The sequence below is a fragment of the Manis javanica genome, chromosome 3, assembly GCF_040802235.1.
Source record: "Manis javanica isolate MJ-LG chromosome 3, MJ_LKY, whole genome shotgun sequence".
Taxonomy (NCBI): domain Eukaryota; kingdom Metazoa; phylum Chordata; class Mammalia; order Pholidota; family Manidae; genus Manis; species Manis javanica.
This window is the reverse complement of record NC_133158.1, coordinates 58,864,728-58,885,005: the sequence shown is the minus strand read 5'-3', so window position 1 is coordinate 58,885,005 and position 20,278 is coordinate 58,864,728. Positions and strand designations below refer to the sequence as shown.

Sequence of the window (20,278 nt, the reverse complement as noted above, 5' to 3'; positions counted from 1 at the left end):
TGGGAATGTAAATTAGTTCAACCATTATGGAAAGCAGTATGGAGGTTCCTCAAAGCTCAAAATAGAAATACCATCTGACCCAGGAATTCCACTCCTAGGAATTTACCCTAAGAATGCAGCAGCCCAGTTTGAAAAAGACAGATGCACCCCTATGTTTATCGCTGCACTGTTTACAATAGCCAAGAAATGGAAGCAACCTAAGTGTCCATCAATAGATGAATGGATAAAGAAGATGTGGTACATATACACAATGGAATATTATTCAGCCATAAAAAGAAAACAAATCCTACCATTTGCAACAACATGGATGGAGCTGGAGGGTATTATGCTCAGTGAAATAAGCCAGGCAGAGAAAGACAAGTACCAAATGATTTCACTCATACGTGGAGTATAAGAACAAAGAAAAAACTGAAGGAACAAAACAACAGCAGAAACACAGAACCCAAGAATGGACTAACATTTACCAAAGGGAAAGGGACTGGGGAAGATGGCTGGGAAGGGAGGAATAAGTGGGGGGCGGAAAGAAAGGGAACATTACGATTAGCATGTATAATGTGTGTGTGTGGGGCACGGGGAGGGCTGTGCAACACAGAGAAGACAAATAGTGATTCTACAGCATCTTACTACGCTGATGGACAGTGACTGTGATGGGGTTTGTGGGGGGGACTTGGTGATGGGGGGAGTCTAGTAAACATAAGGTTCCTCATGTAATTATAGATTAATGGTACTAAAATTTAAAAAAATAAAAAATATAAATAAATAAATAAAAAAAGAATGAAAGGCTTAATCAGACTCCCATCCAGAGTAGGAATCATGTCTTCACCATCCTTGACTGACTGTGACTTCACCTTAAATTGAACAGAGAACTTGGTTCTTCCTGAAGCAGCCCGACATGGGACAGCCCTTCAGGCGGTGAAACTGTAGTCCAGCTGTGGTCTAGCTTGTGGTCTAGGTGAATTGGGCCCCATGGGGTGTGCAGTGCAGCAGCCCGGGCTCCAATGGGTCCTTTTTATTTTGAAGCCAAACCTGCATTCTTCTTTTATCCACCCAGTGAAAATGGTGGGACAATGCCTGCCCCATCTTCAGTGTGACACCCTTCTACTGTGTGTTAACATTAAGTGAATTCTAAGGTTACTAAGTAGCATATTTTCATTGGCCGCCTAGCTTTTGATGATTTTAAAGCCTTGTGTATAAATAAACCAAAGGAATTAAGCAGTCATATTGCTAATTTGCTAAATTTCTTTGTTAACTTCCCCAGGTAAATTTCAGATTCAAACTCTATTTATTGAGCACCTACATTGTGCCAGGTAGGTGCTTTCACACACAGTACTTATTTTATTCCCCAAAATAATCTTGTGAGGTAGGAATTATATCCCCTTTTAAAGTTAAGGAAATGATACTCAGAGTGCGAGAAACTTCCTTTCTCTCTATTCCTTCCCCTCGATAGCAGCTCTGAGTCAGCTACACAGTCTTGCTACCTGGGTCACCAAGCCGCTGCTTCTCCCTGTAGAACATGGCTTCTAGAACAAGGTATACGTCAGACATTCTGCGACTTAGCCTCCTGTTTGCTTGGCTTTTCCCTCCTGGCCTTGGTTGCCACTGTAGAGTCTCTGCATTTGGAGCTCTGTAGGCCAGGAGGCCAGAGCGAGGCCCATGTGCTGCGATGGCACACTTGGACGCCAGGGGTCGCTCCTCTGAGCTACACCAACACTTCAGGTAGAGGAGGTTTAAGGGAACCAGTTGCTGCTTCCTCAACACAGACGTTTTAAAATTTTTCTTGCTGTTGATGTTTATTTTTGAAGTGGACTGTCAAAGACTCCTTATTGCTCAAGAATGGCTTCCCTGCCAGTGGTATCTGAACTCAGGTTTGACAATGTAAGAAACAGAAAGGAGAGCCCCTGCTCTCTAATCTGTTCTTGTTCTCCAGCGGTCTGGTTAACGTAGGGCAAAGTGGAATATCAGCGTGTACTGCACCTAAGTGTAATGATGCAGTCAGTAAATGTTACAGTCAACCGCAATCTAAAGAGGATGCCACATACCTCCTTTTTGAATAAAATACTTGGAAAATATCATTTGGTGGGTAAATTTCTTTATCCTTGTAAAAGACCACGACTAAACATGACAGCATCAAGGGATCCTCAGAGGATTAACAGTATTTGGCTGAAAATTACAAGGAAGGGCAGAGTACAGGTTTAGTTTAGTAAGTGTGAAGAGCCAGTTGATGCCAACTGGAGGTCCCTTCTAAAACAAGCCCACTTGGAGACTGATACGTCTTGGTGGTCTACCCTAGGGCCAGAGATTCTTAAACTACTTTGGTATTTGCATCACCTGAAGTGTTTGTTGAGACAGCAAGTTCTGGCCCATTCCAAAGGAGCCAGTTTCTGTAGCTCCACAGTGTGCCCAGACACCTGCATTTTCTGCAACCGATTCTGACATCCCGGGTACCACAGCCGCTTTGGACTCTCATGGGCTCCAGGCACTTTTGCCTTTGTGGGATCCTTAGTTCATGAACAGTATTAAAAATTATATTTTGCAACTGTGCTGATGTAAACATGAGTGTAATCGAGGCTGGATTATATTCATCTTTTGATTTTAAAAGACACAAATCATTTTTGTGGGCCCCTGAGATCACATGGGCCCTGGCCACTGTGCCTACTGGATAGCCTGTCCCTGTGATGCATGGATGCTGACACTGAGATGCAATAATGAGTTTGTATTCTTTAATCCCTCTGGCCTCTGGAGGGTCAGTGTATTTATTTAATAAGTGATTTCACTCACTCAGGCATGCTTGGCTGAGAAATGTAGGACGAAATGGGATTCAGGTATCTTGGTGGCAGCCTCCCCGTCTCTCTTTCCTCACACTCCCCTTACACAGCCGGGTCTCCTGCTATGTCATAATGTCCACTCCTATAAAATCAGGAAATTATTTCCAATCACCTATTTACACTTAGAAATCCATATATTCCAATGTCTTAACTCTCTTCCAGGTCTCTGCATGTCAAAGACTATTACCTCTATCTCATAACACCTTTGAAACTTTTCTGACCCCAACCTACAGTAAGAAATACATTTTGTATCAGGCCCATACACATATACAGCTATAACTGAAAAGCTTTATGAAATAAACTTACCCTGAAAAATATATTTTTCCTGAAAAATTTGATGAAGTAATACTTACAGTTACTACTGGATTCACTGCAATCACCTGTTCTATTCCATTTTTTAAAAAAAATGCTAGTCTTAATCACTATTGATTTTATGACTCACTTGTGAGTTACAATCTGCAATCTGAAAACTAGTGGTTGAAGGAGTAGTGAACATAAAAAATAAAGTATCTGAAGAAAAGCTTATGTATATTTCTGCAATAAGGATATACCTAAGGGTAACAGACATCTTACCCTTGACCACAACATCCTTTGCCCCAAAGTATTTGATGGAATACTGCCAACATGCTCTTTTTATAATCTGCTCAAATATTTAACAGACACCTGCCAAGTGCTGGGCATTGATGAAAGGCTCTGCAGATTCAGCAATAATCACAGCCCATACCCTCATGGAGTGGCATTCTGATTGAGGAGATAGATAATCATCAAATAAACAGATAAATGTAGAGAGGTCAGGCGGTGATAAGTGCTACAGAAGGGTTTTTTTCAGACACTCCTTTTCCTGGGCATGTGCAACACGACAACCTCCTTCCTCCTTCCCTGTCTCCCAGGAGGCACATACTTTCTTTGCATGTAGGGATACCCGCAGTCTGAAGACTGAGAAGGATAGGGCCAGTTGTGAATTCATCTTTAAAGCTTACTTTGGTTATCTTTTGTTACCTATTTGTTTCATGACTGGTGGCTCAGAGATCAAAATATGCATTTCTAATTTCAAAATTCTCACTTAGTAATGTTAATAATTACTCCCAGATCTTCTTCCAGATGTAATAAGCATAGGATCAATTTCACTAAACCAAGCTTTTAGTCAGTTTCAGGAATCAGTAACATCTGGCTTTTTATTCCCAGGTCTGGTGTTCTGGATGTCCCAGGCTCTTCCATAAGGAGGCCTCATACTGGACCCCCGCCTACTTTTCTCCTGATTAATACCCTGCTTTGGAGGACAGGTTAACCAGTGAGAATTCTGCAGGTGTTCAGATCAAGGCTAGAATCCACCTAATGGATGCATTTGGCCAGGGGCTGGCAAACATTTTGTATAAGGGGATAGATACCGAATATTTTCAGCTTTACGGGCCATGCAGTCTCTGTCACTAATCAACTCTGCCACTGCAACCCTAAAGCTGCTATAGATGATATGTAAATGAATGGCATGGCTGTGTGCCAATAAAGTTTATTTACAAAACAAGCAGCAGGCACACCCTTGTAGGAAGCTGATGGAGAAATTACTTCCTGGTGAGAACTCACAGGGGTTCCATGTGAGACAGGCTACAAGCTCAGGCGAGGGAGGAGAGGCAAAGGTACTGAAGAAAGGAGGCCGACAAATAACAGAGTGGCACGGCCAAAGAGCAATGTGGCCAAGAAGGCAGGCAAGGCTGAAACTTAGTAAGGTAAGAACAAGGGCATTTATGAGCATGTGAACATGGACGCTTTACTCTTGTTATTTAACAATCACACATTTAAAAAATATTATTTAAAAGTCATATTCTGTTAGAATCACAAACTTTCTCTTTGTATCAAAAGTTGTGCTACCAGCCTGGTTACCTGCGGGTTCACCAAGCAGTCCAGCAAGTCATCAGTGGAAATGCATGTCTGGGAAGGGGCCATAGTGCCCTCTGCAGCAATCGGTTCCACAACTGCATCCTCAGTTTCACTCATCATTCGTGGCTTCTTGGTACAAGCCGATTTTCCAAAGTGTTCTCCACCTTTGCCGACAAAGTCTTTACTATCACTTTCACGCAGACCCCCTCTTTCTGAGGGCAGTTCTCTAGAGCTCGGTGCTACAAGAACCAGATCAGGACCAAACGGGCTTGCTGCCGCCAGTTCTGTTCCCAAGGTCAAGTTCTGGCTACCTGTTTGCTCCACCTCCATGGGGTTGCACATGTTTAAATCTTCCTTTCTCATGGACTCTCTCTTTGTTCTCAGTGCTGGGATTTCTACCTTAGATGTTCTGTAATGATCAAAAAAGGCAGAAACAGCTCCATTTAAATAGTGACAATTGACTTCATGGGATGTTTCCTCAACCTAAGGAAAAAAGAAAAACCCTTTAGAATGGTTACCTGTACTTACGTAAACTGAAAAACAAATGTTCTAGCCACAGTCAGTATATCACATGAAAGCACCTGGCATGATAAAAACCAGAAGCGGCCTACCTCAGTGGGGTTCAACCAAGCTCTGGTGTTGTGTGGGTCCTCTGCAGTCTTCAGCACACACACAAGCATGCGGGTGATGGCCTCCTCCACCCGGGCATAGTGGTCCTCTTCCTAAGTCAAGATTAAACAAGTATCTTCTCATTTGTCTCTGTGTCTCATGGCTTAAGACAGAGTAGAGCCTCTCTTAAACGTGTGCCCTGTTCTCTCATTAATATAAGCTGTGTAACAGAAGGAATGAATACATTGTGGGCAGACCACTACACGATAATGTATTTATTATCATCTGCCATCTAGAAGAGATGTAGAATATTTCACCAACCAAATTTAAGTACGTAAATATGCTGTTCATACAAAATAGTCCTTAAGTATGAGCCAGTTTGTAATGTTTTTTTCAATCTTTTCCATTCTTTGGCATGTTTTTTAGTTTATTCTTTTTATTTTTTTGACTTAAGTATAGATGATATATATATAAGACATGTTTAAAGTTAAAAAAAAATACTACATACAGAGAAATAATCCCTATAGAGTTTGACAAGCTAATTGTTTGAAGAATGGGAGAAAAATTAGAACAAACGTGCTTGGCCACAGAATGATATGGTTAAACTTCTATGTTTTTTTATGAGGACAGTAAGTATAAACTGTAGCATTAATGATGAATTACATTAAAATCAATAACTTCTGTTCATCAAGATACCATAAAGGAAAAAAATGAACCAGGCATCTGTAACACATATAACTGATATGAGGTTAACATAAAAAATATATCAAGAATCTGCATGTATCAATAAGACAAATGAACTACTTTTTTGATGTGGGCAAAACATATGAAGAGAAGCGTTTTTTTTTAAAAAGCAACATATGACTAATAAACACATGAAAATATGCTTAACCTCATTAATTATCAGGGAAATGCAGATTGAGAAACTGATAAAACTGGCAAAAGAGGGTCTGATATTTCCAAGTGGCGGGGAAATGTGCAGTGAGAGACAGAAGTCTTATACACTAATAGTGGGAAGGCGAACTGGTGGCACCATTTGAAAAACACATTGGCCGTACCTTGTGAACTCAGGTATCATATACCCTATAGACCAGCAATTCCACTCCTATAAATATACATATTATCCAGGGAAACTCTTGTATAGCGTACAAGGATATTTTATTATAAAAGCAAAAAACTGACTCAATTATTTATCAAGAGAAGACTCAATCAGTTATGGTAAATATTATACTATAGTGAAAATGAATGAACAGCTACATGTGACAACACAGATGAATCTTAAAAACATAATATTAAATTAAAAACAAAATCCCCACTATGAGACACCACTTCACACTAGGATGACTAGATAAAAAAGACAAATAGCAAATAATGGTAAGGATGTGGAGAAATCAGAATCTTCATATATCATCGGTGGGTATCTAAATGGTACAGCTGCTTTGGAAAACAGCCTGGCAGTTTGTCAAAGGGCTATGAATTACCATATGTGATAATTAATTATAAGAGTCAACTAGGTTAGGCTGTGGTATCCAGCTGTTTGGTCAAACCCTAATCTAAATGTTGCAGTGAAGACAGTCTATGGATATGATTAACTTTTACAATCAGTTTATTTTAAAGGAAATTACCTCAATAACGCGGGCATACCTCATCCAAACAACTGAAGGCTTAAGAAGCAAAACACTAAGGTTTCCTGGAGAAAAAGGGTTTCTGTCTCAAGACAGTAACAGAAATCCTGAGTGGGCTCCAGCCTGCCAGCTGTTCTACAGATTTTAGACTCCAGGCTGCAACTTAAACTCTTGGCTGAGTTTCCAGCTTGCTGGCCTGCCCTAACTAATATACCATATGACCCAGAAATTCCACTTTAAGATTTATACCCAAAAGAAATGAAAATATATGTTCACATATATACTTGTACATGAATGTTAACAGTAGCATTGTTCATAACAGCCCAAAGTAGACACAACCCAAATGTCCACCAGCTGATGAGTGGATAAACAAAGTGTGGTGTATTATACAATGAAATATTATCCAGCCATAAAAAGGAATAAAGTATTGAAACATGCTACAACACAGATGAATCTTGAAAAAACTGTGCTGAGTGAAGGATGCCAGTGACAAAAGACCACATATTATATAATTCCAACATTGACAAATCTACAGAGACAGAAAATAGAATAGGTTAGTGATGGCCTATGGCTAGACAGGAAAATGAGGGAGTAACTACTAATAGATGGAGACTTCTTTTTAGGGTGATGCAAATGTTGAAACTATTCTTAAAATTGAGTATGGTATGGTTACACAGTTCTGTGAATATACTTAAAACTACTGAACTGTATACTTTAAAGGGATTAATTGTATGGTATGAGGATTATATTTCAACAAAGCTATTATTTTAAACAAAAGCAAACCCCCAAAGACTACATTAAATATGACCTCATTTGTACCAGCTCAAACACATGCAAAACTAAGCAATATATTTTATAGTGATATGATAAAGGTACTTTCTGTTTAAGCAAGAGAATGAAGTTAGTAAAGGGAATAAACGGGATGGGATGGGGAAGAGCAAAACACAAGATAGAAATTATGGGTAGATTTTTAATTTTGGGGTTAGGTGCTAAGTTACTGGTATTCATTATATTATTATCTTTTATCTCTTACAAATATGCTATATATATATATTCCTTTATATGTATAAAGACTTAAGAATGGAAAAATTATGAGAGCAAGAGGAAAGCCTTTATAAATTAAGAAAAATATTTTTGAACAAAGTTTGCAAAAAATACTGAGAAAATATATCTCAATACTAAAAGAATAAAGAGGTAAAAAGGATGAAAAAGACACAACTGAAAAGACTAAAGGATACAAAGAATATACTTCATCCCCTAGAATATATTAAAACAGGATCTGCATTTCTTTAACAGAGAAACTGAGAAGGAATGAGTATTGCACCAGCTCAACAGAACTAGAATTGCTACTTTTTTCCAAACCTGTGTGACTCACAACACAAAGTCTGGAGTCAGCTTGAGTTATTTGAATATGGTAGGCTTTAAAACCAAGGTATCATTACTCAACTCCGATTCTGCATTCCAGTTTTTTAAGAAAGACTGAACTGTCTTCAAACTGTAAAGTATATAGAAAGGAGTTAAAGAACAAATTGAAGTCTTAGCTTGGTAAAGGACAGAAATCATCTACTTTATATCAGCATCTGGTCCTTAGGTACCCAACTTGTAATACTACCTCAGAGCTTGTTTAACACCTTTTCCTGATTAAAAACAACAACAAAAAAGTAATGAATTAGACACTTAACATGATAAAATATATATGCAACTCAGCCACAAATATAGCATTTTATTTAAAGAGGAATCACTTAAAGGAACTCTCCCTAAAGTCAGAAACAAGGCAAAAATGCCCTCTAGCTCCATTATTATTATTGAATTGAAGGTATCAGCTAATGTAATCAGAGAAGGGAAAAGAATTACAGGCAAACAAACTGGAAAGGAAGAGGTAAAACTATCTTAATTTTCAGGTAATTTGAGAAACACCTGAAAACCCAAGAAGGTAAATAAAAATCACTACCAACAACAAAATAATTCAAATTAGCAGAAAAATCAATAGACTTCATATACACAAACAATATCCAGTCGGATGATATAATGGAAGAGAAAATCTCACTTACCATAGCAGCAAAAAAAAGATGAAATACACCCAGGAATAAAAACTTAGAGTATTTCATTCTTGGATAGAACAATTAAACACCATAAAGTTCATATAAAACTTAACATGTATTGAATAAAACTATCAATTGGTTATTTATCCTGAAGTTAAACATGCTAATTCTAAAGATCATATGAAAAAACAAATTCAGGAAGAGCCAGGAAAACCACGTAAGAAAAGCTCTGAGAGAACTTAGCCTTATAGATATTAAGACCTAGTATAAAACCTCTCTATAGAAAACAGGGTGGAAGTGATGACAGAACATGAAGAAAGACCAATGGAAGAAACAGAACCAAGTACAGTGTATGATTAAAATTACATTTCAAATCACCAGAGAAAAGACAGACATTTCTATTTTCCATTTGGTAAAAGATAAAACTAGACCTCAGTGAAACAACCCAAACTCTAAAACGAAACATTGGGGAATTCCTTCATGATCTGGAAGAGGGAAACGTCTTTCCAAGTGCAACTCAAAAACCAAAAGCAATTAAGTTCAAACACAATCTGGTTGGTGAGTCTGGGGAAAAAAGAAGCACTTTCACATTCTACTGACAGATATGCAAAATGGCACAATCACAATGAAGCGCAATTTGGCAAAACCTAACAAAATTAGAGATACATTTACCCTGTGACATGGCTAACCCATTTGTAAGACTCTGCCCTAAATACACTTTGACAAATATAAAACAACATACACACTTTCAGTGGAAGAGAAGACATAAAAATATGGGAACAAGGAAGAAACAAACCTACCATAATTAACTTTAAATTAGAAATAAAAATACATCAATACCTTTCTGACTGTCTGTCTGTACCACATTCTAGCTTCATCACTTAAAAGTATCTGGAAACAGAGACATGCCAGCAGGAATGAGCAGCAGCCTAGAGTCCAGATCTTGGTTTCTAAAAACCATTCCCCACTAAAAGGAACCATGGCCACCTGGAGAAATTACCAACTTCCAAGTTTGGGTCAGGGAAAGCACAAGGTGATCCTGGGATATCTTCTTATACCAGAAGGCAAAGACACACTCAAAGACTCATAGGGACATACCAGAGAGGCGCTGGCCCGCCTGAAGGAGTTTCATTAAAGGCATAGATGAGACTCAAATCCAAAACTACCTTGGCAAGCTGGAATGCTCAACTGAATCAACATGATGAAAACAACAGAGATGGCTGTGAAGTACTGGGTATAGGTTTAAAGAACCAGCTGTACAGGTTCAGGCTGAGAACAACTTGACAGGGCAGCTGATCATGTGGGAAAAAAATCTGAACATTCTAGAGCTGAATATGAACCCAAAGTGACATGAAATTTCTAACAAAACTACACTGAAGAAATTTAGGATCTAAGTCATGTGAGGTGGAAATCTTACACTCCACCAAGTGAGGCCTTCTGGTATTCAGTTTTAAGCGCTATACATTAAGAGGGCCATTCTTGATATAATAGCTCTTCTTGCTTTTCATAGCAATCTATTTTTAAACACTTCCCATGTGCTAGGCACTGTATTAGATGCTTATGAATATTCTGCTCAATGTTTAGCCCAATTTAAACCTCACAATCACCCTACTGAAGTGAGTACAATTATAATTCCCTGTTCTACCAGTGAGGAGACTTAGGTTTGATGAGATTAAGTAACCATCTAGGTTAGCTACAAAGGCATAACTGTAACTTAAATCAGCATAATTCCAAAGTCTACAAACAAAATAGTGAAGAATCTGGGGAAAAAAAAATTCTTATAAAAAACATTGTTTTACATAGGCAAAAATCTCTTGGACATAAACATTAGTGACTTCTTCATGAAAATATCTCCCCAGGCAAGGAAAACAAAAGCAAAAATGAACAAGTGGGACTATATCAAGCTGAGAAGCTTCTGTACAGCAAAGGACACCATCAATAGAACAAAAAGGTACCCTACAGTATGGGAGAATATATTTGTAAATGACAGATCCAATAAAGAGTTGACATCCAAAATATATAAAGAGCTCACACACCTCAACAAACAAAAAACAAATAATCCAATTAAAAAATGGGCAGAGGAGCTGAACAGACAGTTCTCCAAAGAAGAAATTCAGATGGCCAACAGACACATGAGAAGATGCTCCACATCGCTAGTTATCAGAGAAATGCAAATTAAAACCACAATGAGATATCACCTCACCACAGTAAGGATGGCTACCATCCAAAAGACAAACAACAACAAATGTTGGCGAGGTTGTGGAGAAAGGGGAACCCTCCTACACTGCTGGTGGGAATGTAAATTAGTTCAACCAGTGTGGAAAGCAGTATGGAGGTTCCTCAAAATGCTCAAAATAGACTTACCATTTGACCCAGGAATTCCACTTCTAGGAATTTACCCTAAGAATGCAGCAGCCCAGTTTGAAAAAGACAGATGCACCCCTATGTTTATCGCTGTACTATTTACAATAGTCAAGAAATGGAAGCAACCTAAGTGTCCATCAGTAGATGAATAGATAAAGAAGATGTGGTACATATACACAATGGAATATTATTCAGCCATAAGAAGAAAACAAATCCTACAATTTGCAACAACATGGATGGAGCTAGAGGGTATTATGCTCAGTGAAATAAGCCAAGCAGAGAAAGACAAATACCAAATGATTTCACTCATCTGTGGAGTATAAGAACAAAGGAAAACTGAAGGAACAAAACAGCAGCAGAATCACAGAACCCAAGAATGGACTAACAGGTACCAAAGGGAAAGAGACTGGGGAGAATGGGAGGGTAGGGAGGGATAAGGGTGGGGAAGAAGAAAGGGGGTATTATGATTAGCATGTATATTGTGGGGGATGGGGGAAAGGGGAGGGCTGTGCAACAGAGAAGACAAGTAGTGATTCTACATCTTACTATGCTGATGGACAGTGACTGTAATGGGGTTTGTGGGGGGGACTTGGGGTAGGGGAGAGCCTAGTAAACATAATGTTCTTCATGTAATTGTAGATTAATGATACCAAAATTTTAAAAAATAAAAAAAATAAAGATGCAGTGGCAACAGAAACAAACAAAAAAAAAAACATTGTTTTAAAAACCAGAAGTTTCTGAGCCTAGACAATAAAAGATTAATTGGACACATGGCAGCTATCCTCAAATACATTTTTTAACAATTCTGTATAGTTTCAGAAACAACGGGTATAGGTACAAGTAGGCAGATAAAAGCTCCACTGTTTCACAACTTTACAAGCTACTTTGGAAGGTGAAGCATCTGTCAAGACTACTGTAGATGAGACTCTGGGGGTGGGAGAGGAAGCGGACTCCATGGCCTGTGCCTCAGCATTTGCTCCGACTCCGATCCAGCATACTGCAAGCAGGACTTCTAACTGCGAGTCTACTAATCTCCTCTAACTTCTCACCTAAACCTAAGGGCAACAACTATCCTCTGGGCCCACATAAAACAGCTTCCTGTTACTGATTCCTTATACTCCACCTATGCCAAAGTCCCTCCCATTACCAAAGGTGAAACAGCTGACTGAAGGGGCATGCAGCAGCCAAGAAGAGGTGAGAGATGGAATCAAGACTGTGGGTGCAGGAGAGCATAGGTGTAATGAAGACCTCACACTGAGGAGAAACTTGAGCTGTACTGGGCAGCCATCTTAATTGGCAAGTAAGAGCAGGCAACCAGGACTGAGCACAGCATATTGGAGGGCAAAGGCCTCTGGAAGAAATGAAATGATAAAAACCTAGCACTGAATAACTCTACTTTGAGGAAATGTATAGGCCAGGACTGAGAATTCTGCAATTAGTAATAAGGACTCTGAACAAAGAAACAGTTATGTCCAGCCTAGGTGGGACAGGATGGGACTGGCAAAGTGGGAGACATATGGCAGATGCGGGCCAGGCCCAACACAATTCTCCTATTAGCACTATTCAAGGGAGAGGACCCTGTACTCCAACATCAAGGCCCACTGTGTGCACTTTAAAGAAAGAATGGCATGTCATTGAAAACCATATTTCTAACCTAAACATCCATCAACAGGGCATAGAATACATAAATTATAGCATATCAAACCAAAGTAATACTGGAGTGTTGGTTAACATTAATCACAAAGTTTTACAGACAGGCTTTGTGTATCTTAAAAGCAGGATTACATTTATTTAATAAATAAATAAAGGGAAGCATACCAGCTCGATCCATGAGTTTATACTGACGGTGACTGGATCAATGGATTCTACATAATGCCACCAATGTCTGGGAACAAACAGAACCTGAGAAACCAAACAGAAAACACTTAGCATAAGAATAAGACATTTTGTTTTTATGTCAGAAACGGATAGTAACTGAAGCTGCTGGGTAAAAAAAGAAATATGAAAGGATATAGTAATGTTGTTGTAGGGAAAAAAAACCCCCACAATCTTCTTATTCCTTTTTTTCTTGACAAGTTTGCCATGTTCTACAAAGGATATTACCAGCTTCTTTAATCTCTACTCTTCCGAATCCCAGACCTTTCTGTCTGCATTTAATCTTAGTAAAGGATTCTGAGATTCTAACTTTCCCTCCTTTCCACTAAAAAAGTTACCTGCATTCTGAGAAAGAGCATAGGTAAAAACATAGGATATGGTTTCTGTGTTCTTACAGTCTAAAATCTAGCCAATAAAAAAATAATGTATAGAAAGGGGGCAGGGGCAACCTGGGTGGAGAAGTATGATTTACGCCAGGGCTTGGCGAGAACTTGGACAAGAGAAAAGAATGAGGACATGCCAGGAGGGAGAAGTGGCACAGGCAAGGGGTGTGGGCCTGTTGAGGGACAGCAGGTAGTGAATCTTACAGAAGAAGTAATGAGAGATAAGGTGGGAGAATTAGGTTAGGGCCAGTGGAAGGCCTGACTTCAGAATAAACATCTGGATTTTATCCTATAGGCATCTGCTAAGAAATTTTGAGTAAGGGGATGGCTAAAATAGTGATATTATGGGAGAGTCTGGGAAGGACAGGAGATTCTTGTGATGGTCTAGTGACTGTATGTTAAGATCTAAATAGGAAGGTATAGTGAACAAAAGCAACAGTCAGAGTCAAGAAGGATCATATTTGTCCAAACTCAATAGGAGATTTCCTATGGAAGGCTAAGAAGAGCAAATTAGATAATCCAAAGTTTTTGGGCTTTGAATTAGAAAACTGGTGGCACTTGCTATGAAAAAGGTGGATCTGGGAGATGGGAAGAGAGCTCCTTTTAGGAGAGCTGAACACTAAAAAGAGTCATAGGATTTAGACATTGGGAGGTCATGAATGTCCTATCAACATGTGTTTTCAGTAAGGTGGTAAGACAGGGGGCCAGCTATTGGTGGCTTAAGGAATGAGTAGGATATGCAATAAATAGAGGCGCTCATTCAAATTTGGCTACTAAAATAGAAGAAATGAATTAGCAACCACTTCACATCAACTAGAATGGCAATAATAACAATAATAATGGAAAGTAACAAGTGTTAGGATGTGAAGAAACTAGACCCCTCACACATTGCTCGTGGAAATGTGAAATGGTGTAGCTGTTGTGGAAAACAGTTTGGCAGTTCCTCAAAAAGTGAAAAACAGCTGTCATATGACCCAGCAATTTGACTCCTAGACATATACCCAAGAGAACTGAAAACATGTCCTCACAAAACTTATACATGAATGTTCATAGCAGCATTATTCAAAATAGCCAAAAGTAGAAATAACCCAAATGCCCATTAATAGATGAATGGATAAACAAAATGCATATCCATACAAAGGAATACATTTAGCCATAAAGAGGAATGAAGTACTGGTAAGATTCCACAGAATGGCTGAACCTTGACACATAATGTGAAAGAAGCCAGACACACAGGCCATACACTGACATGTGCACTCGTATGAAATGTCCAGCATCAGTCAATCTGTAGAGAGATGAAATAGATGAGTGGTTGTCAGGAGCTGGTGGGGGGTGGGGTGCATAGGTGGACAGGGAGAGACTGATAATGAGTCAAAGCAACTTGGGCACGTGAAATTGTTTGAGCTGGAGTACTCCAGGGTGAAGGAAGTGGGAAAAGAGCTGGTGAGAAGGGAGCCAAGGGAAACAGGTAGGGGAAAGGATAATCACGGGAGTAAAACTCCACAAGAGACTAAGAAAACTTCTCAAACTATTAATAAGCTATCAGACAGAAAATGCCAATGTTGTAAAGGTGATTTTCCCCAGTGTGCAGCAGCACTAGGTACAGTATCTTTGGAAATCTTTCAGAGACAGTCATTTATAAAAGTAACATCCATTCTTGCTTAAAAGCACATCAGTCTCAGTTCACTGTACCTCTGTGGGCCCACCACCTGGATGCCTGCCAGTCTGCATTTATGTGTTTGGGTTCTGGCACAGGCGAACATATATTGACTGTGAATAAATGTTCCAGAGATGCTCAAGCACCCATGCCTGACACTGTCTTCTAAGCGTGACTGGGTGTTCGCGTTCCTCCAAAGTCCATTCTCCTGTTCACCAGCAGGAGGAGCTGCGTTCCCTCCTCCCTCTCCTTCCCTTGCCCTGTGAAACTGAGAAGTGTGCGTCTGTGGCCTACACCTGGGGAGCTACCTTTCAATAGCTGGGCAGCTGGGAAGAAAACCATTCTCACTTGTAGTGGTGGCTACGTGGCATGAATGCTTGAGAGAAGTTACAGCAGGGGTGTCCACTGACAGGTCATCAGTGTTTCAAAGACTCCGTTACCTGTCCTGGGCTCAGCGTAACCATGTGTCTTCGAGCTTTCCAGAACTGGGGAAAACGTTTTAAATCAGGATTGACAACATTGACTTTACTGAACACGCTGGATTCTTCGTAAGGGATTCTAGTTGGATAAAGGAAAGGAGTATCTTCAGGAGGAAAAAGATGCCATCTTTTCCTAAGTAAAAAAATAAGATACAAGTTAGTACTTTGAACTTGAGATAAAACATTTAAGAAGGTAGCAGCTAAGTGTTCCATTTTACTCATTTCATTTAATCCATAAAGGAATACGGGAGCAATCTCAGAGTCATCTGGCCCATCTCTCTCTCTCTCTCTCTCTCACTCAGTGCTGGAGTCTTCTCTGCAGACACCTGGTATATGTAGGGCAGCAACAACTGGATACCTCATGATGCCCCTTTGCAGAATCTAGTTTGTCAGATCATTCTTTCTTATCTCAAATCAAAGTCTGCCTCCTCTAGTTTCTATCCCTGACTCTAGAGCTATGCAGAATAACTCCTCCCCGTTCAAATATCTGTACTCTTATCTTATGCAGAGCAACCACCATCAAAAAGGTTTGATGCAGAGCAACCACTATCAAAAAGGTTATATCCATCAAAAGGTTTCCAGACCTGTTTGGGTTATAAATTGCTTCAGTTAAACATTTATTAACTCATTAGGGAAGAGAAATGAACAAATGATGGCACCCAACTAAAAAGTAGTATAATACAGGAATTTTCAAAAAGAGAAACCTATAAAACGGTTCAGTCATTTAAAAACTTTTTGAGAAACGGAGGTGATCTTAAATCATAAAATGCTACACACGTCCACACTTTGAGCCAACAGAGGAAGGACATCTGCAGCAAAGGAGGGAGAAGTGTGAAAAAGGAAGAGACACAGACGGGCAGAAATACAGATGAGGAAGCAAGGAGGAGCAAGAAAACCTCCTAGTTCTGGGAAGAGCCCTGAAGCCCTCCACTGACCCCTGCAGTTTCAGTGGGGTCATCATGTCCTTGTAGAACAGGGAAGCACTTGGCCGCTATTTTCAAACTAAGAAGGCTTATTTTGCCTTAGAGATGATAAAGCTGCTCCATTGACTGTGACTAGCTGGGGAGAAGTTTCAGCATTTAATACGTTTAGGAAGTTAGAGCTGGAAGGACTCCCCAGAGATTATCTACTTTTATTTTCAAAGCAGCGCAAGAGGGAGCCAGTGCTTGCTCAGTGTCACTCACTGGGCTACTGGTTCATGGGGGGCCCAGAACTAGGTCACAGATCTCCTGACCTCTCCAGGTCCCAGTTCTACCTCTGTACCAGAGCTGTGTTTCCCGAAGAAGGGCCATATGAAAACCATCCCATACTGTTTGCTTGGCATGGTTTAAAATGTAATTTATATGCATCCTTCTTTTGTTAATCAGAAATGGTGGGTAATCACCATGTCATCCCCTGCTTACAGTTCTGCCTGCTGAAGGAGCAGAGAATAAGCAGTATTTGCCTGGAAGTCAAGACCCTCAGGCTCCAACCTGCCTTTCCTGCCTGATCCCTCTGTCTCCAATGCATGACTTAAATGGCACAGCTCACAAGGTTCTCTGTACACCCCATGCTTTCCTGGGGTTCTGCTCATGCTGGCGTCTCTGCTCCTCCCTGTTGTTTGAACATTCACCCATCCTTCCAAGCCCATCACAAACGGCAGCTCCTCTCTAAAATCTCCCCTAATCTTTCCAACAGGAATGCTCCCTTCTCCTTTTCCACTCCACAGCCCCATGAAACCTTCAAAAAAAAAAAAAAAAAGGAATTGAGCTGGAAAAACACTGCCAAAAAGAAATACCTAGGTTCTTCCTATGATATAAAATTAATATAGCTTTATTTTAACTTTGTAATAGAGCATATTTTCTGGCCTTATATATCTCTGAAGTAATAGCATAAGTATCAGTAAATATTCATTAGTATCCTGCTGTGGCAGGTACCATGTCTTTCAGTGGGAGGGAGGTTGAATGAGTAAGACCCTCTGCCCTAGGAGAGCTTAGAGGTAGGCAAGCCCACAGGGAGCCCTGGCACAAGGCAGAATGCTTTTCCAGCTCAATTTCTTTTGCTTATTTCCCAATTCAGAACACATGGAAAGCAGCTATTCAAATGAGGCCTTCTCTCACCAAGTTTAAGGTTCAGACTGTTACCTCCATAAGGGCACATTTGACTGGTGCTGCATCCACAGCACATAGTAAGTACCTGAGACATTCTGGGCCCTTTAATGAAGACTTGATAAATCAAGGAATGGACTATCTTATACCATTTTATAGTTTTCAAATTATTTCACATGTAAAATCTATTCACATAATTATTATTTCTCTTGGATCCACTCATAATCCTTTTCCTGTCTAAAGAGTCTGAGAACTTAGACACATTTCTGCTTTTCCCTCTGTGCTGTCCTGTAAATGTCCCAAAAGGCCAGGAAAGGCCATCGTTAATTAGGGGGAAGTAAGGCTGCACATACTACATTCTGAGTACATCCTCCAAGTGGCAAAAACACTGACACTCTCACATAACCCCTGGAACCAGGGACTATCAAAAGTATTACCTGACCTAGACTTGTATCTCTTTGGGTCCACAGGCAGATGGAGACATGACTGACTTAAGGCAGTAAGATGCTGCATTGCGTCTACATGTCTGCTTTTGTCTACATGCAGACACAAACAAAACTTAGGGTTGAAAGGGGCTGTAAATACCATCTGGTCCAGGAGCTCTCAAACCAGGCTCCCTGGTCTCCCCTCAGGGGCCGGAAGGTAGCAGCAAAGCCTCTTCCTTTCCACAAACTGCTTGGCTCTTATTTATTATTACTACTACAAATGTGGACTTTTATGTAACAGAGCTAAGCAGACAACTGTCTGGTTGAACTGAGCGTGGAATCCTGGAGTTCTAGGATCAGCTTTCTGAAAGTAAGTAACCCTGAAAATGGCTCAGACACCAACATGGAAACTACCATTTAACGGTTCCTCTTACTTCACAAAGGAGGAAACTGAACCACAGGTTAAAACATCTGCCCTGGTCATAAGAGCAGGCAGACAGACAGGATGGAGCTGGGACTAACCCTCAGGGTTCTGCTGCCTATCCGATACTCATTCCTCTTGCTGTGCAACACACACCACACACACACATATGCATGCGCCTGTGCTTACCTTCCTTGTACCTGGAATACTAAATTGCAACCATAGGAATCCAGATGACAGGGTGTATGGGCCCCCCTGGAGCCGATCCATAAGGTACTTTCCTGTCCATTTCTTCCAGGAAACCCAAAGTCAGACCACCTCACATCCTGTTTTGAAAATAAAGTTACAGTCCATCAAGAACCGCACTCTACGACATGGTAGCGTTCCACAGCTTCACTTGCACATCTGGTTGTTGGCTCTCAGAATATTCTCTTAAAGAAAATGCCATAGATGGAGGAGGTTTGGTTTCCAGAGGAGTCCAAGAAATCTTTTTAACCAATAACATGTGATTTACCTCATTAACAGTAGTTATTCAACAAATACTAATCAGTGTTTACAAGATGCCAGGCAAGGTTCTAAAAGCTTGAGATGAATCAATGAATAAAATATGACAAAAATGCCCACCCAAATGAAACTTATATTTCAGAGGTTGGAAACAGACAATAAATAACATACACAATTATGCCGATATCTCAGGGAAGAGAAACAGTGGCAGCAGGAACAGTGACTGTAATGGAAATGGAAGTATTTAAAGAATCTCGGAAGCTCAACTCAGAGAGCCAGAAAGCCATATTCCCTCCAAGCAGTACAGATATTTCTGGGCATTAAGTAACATACTAACTTTCTGCACTTTAATGATCATGAAGAAGCAGCCTTCTCCTGGTTTTAGCAAAGTTATTTAAAACTACAAACGCTGGCAGGAGCCTTAGTTCATACCTACTAAATCAGTCTCTAGGTGGGGGTGACATAGTTATCTTTTGAAATTCGTATCCATAGATGACTTCTGCTATGCTCCCTGAAGTCATGAACTCTTTCAGTGTAATGAACTTCAAAACAGAGATAGCACAGTGCTCTGGACTTAGCTCTCTGTATACCTGGTTCTGTGGACAGATCATGCCCAAGTCAACCACTGATCCATAAATACCACCTGTTTCAATAGTTCTCTAATCGGGCTTCCTGGCATCCCTTAGGGGCCTGAGGCTACCAGCAGAAGCTTTTCCTTTCAACAAACTGTTCTGCTCCTGCTCTATTTTATTAGGTTTGAAGAAAGAGTGTTCCTACTTCTACATAAAAGTTGGAAAAGTACAAATGTGGTTTGACAAACTCAAATCCATGGCAAAGTATGTATAAGCTAGAAAGAAAAAGAACATACTAGTGAACCAGACATGAAGGTTTTACTTTACTTTTCAATAATAAATTCTTCTTATTGAGTTCTAAAAAAATAAAACAAAAAGATATTTATATGTGCAGAACTTGGTCCTAAATGCTGACTTCTTTTATCAGTATCTTCTATCTGTATTTTCTATTGTTAGAGGCAAAACATTAACAGCTGTATTCAAAAAGAAAGAGGACTTTGGAGAAACATTTTGAGGAAGAATAGAAAAGCATTTT

General features: G+C 39.9%; 1 protein-coding gene across 7 annotated transcripts in view; it reads right to left on the bottom strand.

Moving 5' to 3' along the window:
* Positions 1–4,545: 4,545 nt before the first annotated feature.
* The window catches only part of HSPBAP1 (HSPB1 associated protein 1), a 56,175-nt gene continuing 40,442 nt past the window's right edge, over positions 4,546–20,278 (bottom strand). For all 7 annotated transcript variants that reach the window (XM_073231543.1, XM_073231542.1, XM_073231544.1 and 4 more), the window contains 5 exons: positions 18,857–18,993; positions 15,696–15,867; positions 13,159–13,242; positions 5,312–5,422; positions 4,546–5,183 (listed from right to left, as the gene is read on the bottom strand). In XM_073231543.1, coding sequence (XP_073087644.1) covers positions 4,656–5,183; positions 5,312–5,422; positions 13,159–13,242; positions 15,696–15,867; positions 18,857–18,993 — 1,032 coding nt within the window. In that variant the 3' untranslated portion in view covers positions 4,546–4,655. The remainder of the gene's footprint in view (positions 5,184–5,311; positions 5,423–13,158; positions 13,243–15,695; positions 15,868–18,856; positions 18,994–20,278) is intronic.